At 48.6% G+C, this 10,642-nt stretch overlaps 1 protein-coding gene across 1 annotated transcript in view; it reads left to right on the forward strand.

The window, feature by feature from the left end:
- CUNH2orf72 (chromosome unknown C2orf72 homolog) overlaps positions 1–8,385 on the forward strand; it is a 15,105-nt gene extending 6,720 nt beyond the window's left edge. Inside the window, exons 3-4 of the mRNA XM_023722060.1 lie at positions 1,268–1,381; positions 6,339–8,385. Coding sequence (XP_023577828.1) covers positions 1,268–1,381; positions 6,339–6,478 — 254 coding nt within the window. The 3' untranslated portion in view covers positions 6,479–8,385. The remainder of the gene's footprint in view (positions 1–1,267; positions 1,382–6,338) is intronic.
- The last annotated feature ends 2,257 nt before the right edge of the window (positions 8,386–10,642 follow it).

The raw sequence follows: 10,642 nt of genomic DNA on the forward strand, positions 1-10,642 counted from the left end.
TAGCCCAGGCTGTCCTTGAACTCAAAGTGATCCTCCTGCCTCAGCCTCCCAAGTACTGGGATTACAGGCGTGTGCCACCATGTCTAGCGCACAAGTCTGTTTTACAAAGCATTTCCTCTTAATTTTATTCCAGATAGTCAGGGATGTCAGGTACTGTTCAAATAACTAACTGAGGGGCCAAGGGTATAGCTCAGCAACATAAGCGCCTGCCTAGCAAGCACAAGGTCCTGAGTTCAATCCCTGGTACCACCAACTAACTGAAGTGGCATTGTAATTTTTTTTGTTTTTGTCTTTGTTTTTATGTATTTGATACAGGGTCTCACTATGCAGCTCAGACTCATAGTGATCCTCCTGTTTTCAGCCTCTCCAACACTGGGATTACAGGCCTGCGGCACCACAGCCAGACTCAGTGGCTGTCTCAGCATGGCTGGGGGCGGGGCCAGCATGGCATGTGGTACCCAGCATTTAATCCTGGTCCCTAAGAGCTTGCCTAAGCAAGTGCTTAGTCTACTGAGCTATATTGTTGGCCCTGTAATCTTAAGACAATTCCAAAGGGTCAGGATATAGCTCAGTGGCATAAGCCCCTACCTGGCAAGTACAAGGTCCCAAGTTCAATCCCCAGTACCGAAGGAAAAAAAAAGAAACATGAAGTTGAAGACCTAAAATAGGGGACCGGGAGATGGCTCAGTGGAATAAGCACTTCCTTGGCAAGTGCAAGGGCCTGAGTTTAATCCCTGGTTCCGCAAAAAAAAAAAAAAAAAAAAAAAAAGACAATTCCAGTCAACCTTGTTTCAAACTATAATTATTTTATGCTGTTCAATCCATTGTAGGTTTTTTAGGTCTTTTTCACTGTTGTTGTTATTGCTGTTGTTTGATTTTTCTGAAACACAGTTTCACTATATAGTTCAGGCTGGCTTTGAACTCAGGTATAGCCAAGGCTGGCCTCAAACTTGAGGTCATCTTCCTGCCTCAGCCTGTCAAGTGCTGGGGTTAGAGGTGTGTACCATCACACCTATCAAGAAACAGTTTGAACTGAAAATAAGGAACTGTTGACTGCCCTGTGCATATTGGTGTCATGTAGTGAATTATATGCTGTGTTTTCTTTTGCTTTTCACTGTGATTTTCCCCACATGATACTGGAATGGCAGGGTCTTGTGAGGGGGCCCAAGAGCTGCAGACAGTTGAGCTCAGGCCTGCTGAACGGAGTCCCTGGACTTGCAGGCAGGAGCTGGCTGACCTCTACTCCTGGGCCTTTTGTTCTTTCTAGCAGAAGGAACCTGGGAGAGACCTCGGTTCCCAGGGCTGCTGAGCTGCTTTGCCTGGGGTCCCTGGGGCCACAGGAAGGAACGAGATGCCATCCCCTCCCAAGGGTCATCTCAGGGTGAGTACTTTGGCTTCTTGGAGGGATGGACCAGGGTTAAAGACAGGAGACCAGTGCGCATGGGGCACCTGCTGCATGTAGGGACAGGGCAAGCCTTGCAGGGTGCCTGTCCCTCAGCAGCCATTGGCCATGCAGGTAGGCAGGTGACCAGGCAGAGCATAGGCATGGCCATATGCACCCCCAGGGGACTGTGCGAATGACTTGCAAGCTAGGGGTTGGTGCTTCCCAGGGGTGAGAATGGCAAGGTTGGGAAGGATGTCCCTGGAGCAGAGGTGTGGAAGCAGGTATGTGCCCAGAAAGGGACTGTGCTCAGCACCTTGGAGCAAGGTGTGGAAGAGATAGTAAAGGGCACATCTGGGGCCACTGGTGGTTTCTGAGCAGGGCCTCAAGTTGGGATGTGTTGGAGAGGTGGCCCAACTGTGGGGACAGAGAGATCAGAGGGAGAGTGCAGTTAGGAGGGGACTGCAGTGGCCTCAGGAAGGACAGTAGTAGCCTGGACCAAGGGGGTGATGTAGGTCAGGAGAGGCAGGAAGTCACAGGAGCACTGCATAGTGAGACCGTCTTAAAAGTAAAAGTCATCACAGAAGTGGCCGGCCATCTCTATGTCACCCAGTGCACCTGCATCAACAGCTTTATCTTGTCCTGCCCAGAGCCTACTCACACCCCAGGGAGGGTGACATCCAAGTCTGTAGCTGAGGAATGGGAGTGTTGGAGCTGTCTTAGCATTTTGCCTAGTACAGTCAAAAGCTTGCTTTAAGAGATACAGCTGAGACAAGAGGTTCTCAAGTTCAAGTCCAGCCTGGACAATTTAGCAACTTAGGTAGACCCTGTCCTCTTAGAGTAAAAAAATGTAGGTGGAAAGGATATAGCTCAGTGGTCTGAGTGCCTGCCTGGAAGCACAAGGCCCCAGGTTCGATCCCCAGTATTATATGCTGTGCCTCCGTGCTGAGCTAGCCACTGGAGCTAACCGCTGAAACTGGGCGTGGTGGCACACACCTGTAATCCCATCTCTGGGGAGGCTGCGACAGGAGGATCACTATGAGTCCAAGCTGCATAGCAAGACCTTGTTCACTAAAAAAATAAAGAACTAAAAATCATTCACTTAATTTTATCACTCAGCAGGAACTATCTTTTTTTTTTTTTTTTTTTTTTTTCTTTTCAGAACCAGGGATTGAACTCACGCCCTTGCACTTGCCAGGGAAGTGCTTATTCTACTGAGCCATCTCCCCGGCCCCTCCAATCAATATTTAGAGACAGATCATTCCACTTGTCTGTCTACATCTCTCCCCATACTATTTAATTTTAATTAAAATTACTTCTATATGATATTTTAAATAATCTGTAGCATGCAGCAGGTACTTAAACCATTCTAGTGCAAAAAAAAAATGTTAATGTCAACCTCTTGGTTGATATTTGGGATGAGTCTGAAAACTGAAGGGAAAAACAAAGCCAAGGCATCGCTAACAGTTTCATATAAGCCCCAGCTTTCCTCTGGAGTTCATAACAAGTCTCCTGCAGTACTGAACATATTAAAATGCAAACTGCACTTATGGGCTTCGCCCCTCTGTCTCTAAGGGGAGTGGGTTCCCTTGGGGAGCATCTGCAGATGCTCAAGTCGCTTGTATAAAATAGAGTGCTGTTTGCACATGATGTGCGCACATCCTCCTGTATCCTTTACATAATCTCTAAAAGCAGAGTCCCCGACTTTTTTGGCGCCAAGGACTGGTTTCATGGAAGGCAGGTTTCCATGGATGGGGGCAGGGCCTCAAGATGATTCAAGAATATTACATTTGTTATCTGCTTTACTTGTTATTATTACACTGTGATATATAATGAAATAATTATGCAACTCACCATAATGCAGAATTATGGTGAGCCCTGAGCCTGTGTTCCACAGCTAGAGGGCCCGATCTGGGGTGATGAGAGGCAGTGGCCCCTGAGGAGTGTGCTTCTGTCCAGGCTACTCCATCATCTCATTTTAGAGACCGTCACTGCAGAAAAACTGCTTGACAAAAATAGAGTGCTGGAAACAGAAACAGACTTTTAAGCACTTTGGGGACAGTTTGGGGATATTCTGTCTTTAGTCCAGAAGGTATGAAGTTTTGAAGTAGTATCAAACATACTTTTAAGGCCGCTGCCTTGCAGTCACAAGCAGTTGATCTTTTCTAGCATAGGTAGTTCCCCTGACTTATTCACAAGCAGGTCTCAGACCCATTCCTTCCCAGTTCCAGAGTCTTTTGTGGTTGTGAAGTATTGCTCCAGGTCTTCTGAAAGCTGAGTCAGGTGGTCATGCACCAGCTGGGAGAAAGACGGCCCTGGCTAAATCTCTTGCAAAATCTCTGCTAATGTCTGAAAATACCAGGGTTCACTTGTCACTCCCATAGCTGCAGTTAGGCTTTGAATGCAGCCACTTTATCTGCCACCTTGTACACAGTTATTCTCTCTTGAAATGAAAGATTGACTTCATCGCACAAGCTCAATATATCACGAGAGTCAGCAAATTATGTGGCCCATTCGGTATCATTGAAATGTGGTAGCCATTTTTCTAGAAAAAAAAAAATGTGTGGAGTGGCTCATAATTCAAAGCCTCTGACCAGTGATGTACCTTTAGAGAGCCATCTTGCCTCTGTATCAGAGAGGATGCGTGCACTCTGCATCCGTCCCCTCACAGAACTTCTCAGGGGAATTAAAGGCATGCAATTTATGGCGCTTGAGGACGTTGATCACTTCTTGAAAGAAGTATAGCTCAGCGGCACAGCGCCTGCCTGGTAAGTGTGAGGTCCTGAGTTTGATTCCCGGTTAGAAAGAAAGGAAAATTTAGTTCAGGTGACATTTTCAGCTAGCTAGCTTTTCTGTATGGACATCACAGTGTATAGATTCACATTTGGAAACAACCTCTTTAGCCCGATTTGTAAAAACAAAAACCATCCAGTCGTAGCACCTGCACTGTCATGCACATACCCACCCAACGTGACCAGATGAGTTTTCCTGATGTGTAATCATTCAGATTCTAATAGTTCTGCAGCTGGGTGTTAGCTGGTAACAAAAATGCATGTAACGTACCCTTCTATAATCCTCAAGCAAAAAAACAGGTATTATTGTGTTGTTGTCAACACTGGTAGAAGGGGCAATCTGGGCTGTGTACCAGGGTGACTCACTAACTCTCTCTTACAGTTGTGTCTCAATATCCCCTGCTATTTCACTAGTTTTTCTAGTTAGGGTACAAGCTGAAAGAGGAACATGTGCCACCTTGAGAACTGCAGCCTCTCTTTAAAATTCATGCCAGGTGTCCTTAGCAGCAGTCAGGGCCAACTCCACCACTGATGAGGGTGTCACAGCTCAGCGGTCCAGTCAGCCACTAACGGCAGTGCTCTTGCGGCAGGCACATGTGACAACCTGGGTTCTTCAACTATCACTTGTATTCTTTGTGTTCACATTTTTTTCTCTTTGAAAACCCCCCCAAAAAGAAAAGAAAACCCCAACAGCTTATCTTTTAATGTAGGGTGCTTGGTCTCTATGCGGCAAGGTGGTGCTGAAGGTTTCATGGCTTTGTTGGATAGCCAGTCACCATGTATAATGCAAGGTAGATTTAGAGAATGTGAATCACCTGTGCCAATGAGCCTGTAATTTAAGTAGGGCCCTTGGTATTTTCTTTTATTTATTTTATTTTATTTTATTTTATTTTAGCAGTACCGGGGATTGAACTCAGGACCATGCACTTGCCAGGAAAATGCTTATTCTACTGAGCTATCTCCCTGGCCCAGTGTTTTCTTTTAAATACAGTTCTCTTTCTATTGGTGGTTTTAGTCTTTTGCTGTCTCATCCCTGTGTCTTTCTTCCTTTTTAAAGAAGTTCTCCAGTGATACTCATTTGTTACTTATGATGGCCAGGGTTAGCTTGTGGACTTACCCAATTGTGGCTGAGACGAGCATGCAGTTAGGGAAAGCCACAGATGGAAGTGGTAAATAAATAACGGAGGGCCCACACACAGACTAAAATAAGTGTCAGACTGTGACTTAAAGCCTGCCACCAGATGCAGCTTGTCACTGCCACTCACTAATACAGCTTCATTATAAGTCTGTAAGCAATGGATTTTTTCTGGTCTCTGCAGTCAGACCATCTTTGTTGACATTGATTTATATCTGCAGCTGCAGTCTAGTGCTAGCATCACTGCCTCAGCCCCACCTCAGATGCCTCAGGTGGTCAGATCATGTTTGGTTCTGTATATATATATATATATATATATATATATATATATATATATGTCTTTTTCAGACAGGGTCTTGCTGTGTGGTTCAGGCTTGACTTGAACTCACTATGTTGCCCAGGTTGGCCTCAAACTCACAGAAATCCTCCTGCCCCTGCCCTGAGTGCTGATATTACAGGCATGCACCACCATACTTGACTTCTGTAGGATTTTATACTGAGGACTCCATGCTGAATGCTGTTATACAGCATATGCTTGTTTAGTCCTTTTGCTAACTTGGGACCATTAGGACACTGACTTGGGACCATTAGGGTGCTTTCCCCCATGTGAAAAGCCCTGATTCAAACCAGCATGTAAATGGCTGTAAGGGACTCCTTATTGCATCAAAAAGATGGCCTGGAGGTGGAGTTGGGCTGGTGTCAGCTAACCCTCAGCTCAGGGATCCTCTCTCCAGGACCCAGTGTTCCCCTGCTGCATGAGCACGGTCCTCCAGAGCACTTTCACCCTCAGACTAGGAGTGAGGTGAACACAACAGCTCCAGGTATTACCCTTAATTATTCCCATAGGATAAAATCCTATTGGAATTAAAAATCTCATTTTGGAATTGCGGGGTCAAAGGCTATGTCTACGTTTCAGGGTTTTGATTAGTATTTTGTAGCTACTCAGTAGAGCCCACTTCTTCCCATTCAGTCCTTGCTCCCTGACTCTCAAATTTGACCTTCTCATGGCATCTGTTCTCTCTTATTGCAGAGACCCGGCAGGACTCCGAGGACGAGCTGGCTTTGACAGCAATCTTCCCCAATGGGGACTGTGAAGACCGAGGCAGTGGGCTCAGAGCCCTGGACAGGCCCACTTACCTGTCACATGAGCAACCTCAAGACTCAAGATGAAGGCTGGGCCTGGGGCTATCACTGACTCCGAGCTACAGATGGGCCCTGTCTCCATGTCAACCTCACCTGGTGGAAACTATGAAGACCCCATCCACCAGGGGCTGCCACATTCCCAGTTGCAAGTGAGGCCACAGGACTTGCTGGCACCAGCAGCACATGGGAAAAACTGTCCTGTGGGCTGCTCCCCTCTTAGTAATCACCCCCTGTGATCATGGATAGTGAAGTCATTTGGTCTCTCTGTGCCTCAGTCTCTCTAAGCTGCTGTTCTGTGGCATCCTAGGTGTGCAGTGCACTGGACACATGCACAAGAATGCAACTGGCAAGGACTCCAGACCGTTCTTTGGATATGGAGTGCAGCCCTGGCTCTGTTCCATGGTCTCTAGGGCTTGTTTCTCGATGCCCAAGGGGGTGGTGCCAGCCAGAGGCTCTCCAATAGGGACCAAGCCACCCCTCTTGGGCAGCATTGAAAATTTGTGTCTAATGTGTGGCCCAGCAGGCACCAGTGTCACTGTGGGGGAGCCCCTAGCACTTAGCGGACATCTCACAGAGTGCAGGACATATTCTCCAGCAGCAAAAACTTGGTTCGGCCAAAATGCCAATGTGACACCTTTGAGAGCCTGCAGAGGAGCCAATCACTTTGCGAAATGCTAGGAAGAGGCCCCTAAAGTGCTTTGGGCTTCCTGCCACTGTGGCTTCCAGAAGAGGCTGACATGTGGGCGCTGCTTGGGCCACAGCAGGTAGGCCCATGTGTTGCGGAGCAGGACAGAAATAGCCACTCCTCCCCGCAAGAAGGAAGGGCCCCTCTCTGTTGTACTGAGGCTGACTGTGTGCCAGGCCCTTTGAAATGCTGGCAGCTGCCCCGATCCCAAGCAAAGCCCAGGCCCTGGGATTCAAGTCTGCTCTAGGCATCAGGTCTGAGCCCAGAGGTTCTGGGATCTTGTCCTCTGTGTCTGACTCAGATAGGGTGGACGGTGCTCCCTGCGGAGCTTGCAAGGCCATCATGCACTCACAGGGACAGTCACCTTTGCATCTCTTGTCCTCCCTGCTGTCCCAGGAGAAAGCCTGGGATGGCAGAGGCAGCTCCTGATTGTTTCCAGCAGGAAGCACCTTGAGGGAAAGTATCTAGACCCGCACATTCTTGTGCGCCTTGCTCTGCGCATGCTCCCCCCAGTGTGCCACACCCTGTCTGGGATGCAGCCAATGGAGAACAGGAAACCTTAGCCAAGGGGCTCTGGGATGTTAAGGAAGGACCCTCCCTGCTCCGAGCCTCAGTTTTTCCTCTGTAACAGGGAACCCAGTCCTGCCCATCAGTGGCATCTCAGGGGAAGTGTAAAGGTATCAAGACAACGTCTTCCCAAGGGGTTAGGTCTGAATAATGCAGGAAGGTTTTTCCCCCACAGATGGGCTGGGTTGGCTTCCTTTACAGAAGGATGAACTCAAAAGAATTTTGGCTCATGAAGTTTACTAATTTCGTTTTAAGTGAGGAGACCTTGTGTCATCATAGCTGCTATCTTTTTGCTATTTCACTGTCAATTTCTTTGTAATGATTTGGTTGGAATTTTATTATTGAGTGGGGGTGAGAGAACTTCAAAGTTGGGATTTGTCGAAGGCCCAAGTTAAAAGGTTAAACAAATCTTTGCACTTGTTGCCAATGTTTGAAATTTGGGAAACTGCATATTAAAAAGTCTAGTTTTCTGGGTGGGAGGAGGGTTACCCCTTCCTGTGCCACGTCATCCTGTCCCCAGCCCTGTGACCCTTCACTCATGTGGACACCTGCTAGTTGCTAGTCCCAGTAGACATTTGAGCTTGGTGACTCCAGGCTGAATGATTGTTTGCACAGTATTTTCTTCACTACTTTCATAACTTTTTAGGAATAGCTGAAGAGGAAAGGTCTTTGTTTACTGAGATTTGCGTTCTGCCTCCTAACTGATACACCAGCTGAACACCATCCCACTTCCTTGAGCGTGGCTGCCATGAAAGCTGTAGGAAGAGACTGGGGGCTGCTTCCTGGCAGACCAAAGAGTTGGGTGCCAGAAAGGATGCTCTTGGGGTGGATCTCTTTTTCCAAGAGGGTTGGGGTGGCCTCAGGAGATGAGGGGCCTTAGTTATGTCAGTCATCCCCAGGAGCCATCAGCAAGGACCCAGCAGCCAGGCCCACCTAGGCTCTCCAGTACTAATCTCTAATGTGGCGATGCTCTACCTGCTTCTGACTTGAATGGAAAATTCCTTGCATCTAATAAAACCAAACAATACCTCACTGGATTCTTATCAGAAACAGAATGGATAGCTGGACACTGCAGTCCCTGCCTGTAATTGCTAGGTATCTGGAGGCTGAGGCACAAGGATGGCAAGTTCAAACTCAGCCTGAGCAACAGTGAAACCATGTCTCAAAATAAAACAGAAAGAGCTGGGATTAGCTCACTGGGAAGCTCTGGGTTCCCAGCACTGAGCAAGTTCTCCCCAGGCGCTCTGCAGGGCAAGGAATCTGGGCTCTTGGCCAAAGCCTCTGTAATCGTCTTTGGCCTGAATGTGCCCTCGCCCTGGGTGAAATCTCCACAGCCCTGCTGGCAGGAATCAGAAAACAGAAGTTAACAGTTTTGTTTTATTTTGTACTTCAGTACTGGAGATTGAGCCCTGAGCTTTTGCACTGAGCTACCTACCCAACCCTTTTTATATTTTATTTTTAAATTTTGAGACAAGGCCTTACTTATTGCCCAGCTGCCTTGAATTTGCCATCTCCTGCCTCAGCCTTCCAGAATGCTAGGATTACAGGTATGCACCACACCCCCCAGTTAGAAGTAAATATTCAGAAGATGTTTTAAAGGTAGTATTCAGGTTTTTGGTTTGTTTTTTGCTTCTTTTGTCTTTGAGGCAGGGTCTCACGATGCAGCTCAGGCTGGATTTGAACTCACTTTGTAGCCCAGGCTGGTCTCTAACTTGCAACAATCTTCCTGTGTCAGCCTCCTTAATGCTGGGATTATAGGCCGGCGCCACCATGCTTGGTCTCGAACTCAGAGACCCTCCTGCCTCAGCCACCCAAGTGCTGGGATTGCAGGTGTGTACCACCATCACTGGCTGGCATCCAGTTTTTTAAAGATAGCATTCAGTGTTTGTCTTTGTCCCCACCCATGCTTGGAGGAGCTAAATTGGCTTTAACCAAGTCTCAGAGAAACCTCTGTTACTCTCTTTCATCCATATCTGTCCAAATGAAGAGGCCCTCAGTTGCCAAAACTAACACTTCAGGGCCAAGTGCTGGGGCGACATCAGTGGGTCCCTTGTGTGGCTGGAACAAGAGCCCAGCCTCCACAGGGCCACTGAGGCCTTGTTGTGGACAGTAGCCTGTTGAAGTAACCACAGAACCAGCTCCCAGAGATCAGGTGGCCCGGACTTTGCCCTGTTTGCAGTGCAAACACAGCCAGCCAGAAGCTGGCTCCAGCTTGCTTGTCAGAGGCTGCTGAGGACCGGGACAGAGGTGGGGCTCAGGGGCTGGGGCACCTCTCCTCTGTGTGGCCTTGGGCTTCGGTGGAAATGGGACACAGGCAGCATGGACACCAGGTCCCTGGCTGCTAGCCTTCCCAGAGCCCTGTGGCCCCAGGACGCTTAGGGCTGCCTGACTGGGCACTCGGGGCTGCTACAGTGCTGTGGCTTTGGTGAGGTGAGGACCTTACTGGCTCCCTCCTGGCCTCCCAGCTCCCAACCCAGAGCCACATTCACCCGTGCCCCACCCAGGATGCTTGGCTCTGTCCTGTGACCAAGCAGCCCCCTCAAGTCTTGGTTAGGAAACAGTTTGGCCTTGGATCCCTGCGCCTTTTCTCTTCCTGACCATTAGTGACCCTAATCCCACACTGGCCTCTCCTTGGCCACTGCCATCCCTCGTGCCCCTGGGCTGGGCTGAGGGGTGGGGGGGCTCTCCCTTAGTCTGCACCCATTGGGCTTCTCCAGCCCGGCAGCATCAGCAGCTCCCAAGAGGCCATGAGAACAGGCAAGTACAGCAGGCCTCAGGCCAGAGGCCAGTGGGGAACAGTGGAGCTGAGGAAGCTCAGGCCAGGCACGCACTGAGACTTCCTGTTTCTGTAGCCAAAGCTGGGGAGATAGCTCAGTAGAATAAGGGCTTGCCTGGCAAGCGCAAGGGCCTCAGTTCAATCCCCAGTTCTGCAAAAAAAA

The sequence above is a fragment of the Octodon degus genome, unplaced genomic scaffold (genome assembly GCF_000260255.1).
Source record: "Octodon degus isolate 3935 unplaced genomic scaffold, OctDeg1.0 scaffold00089, whole genome shotgun sequence".
NCBI classification, from domain to species: domain Eukaryota; kingdom Metazoa; phylum Chordata; class Mammalia; order Rodentia; family Octodontidae; genus Octodon; species Octodon degus.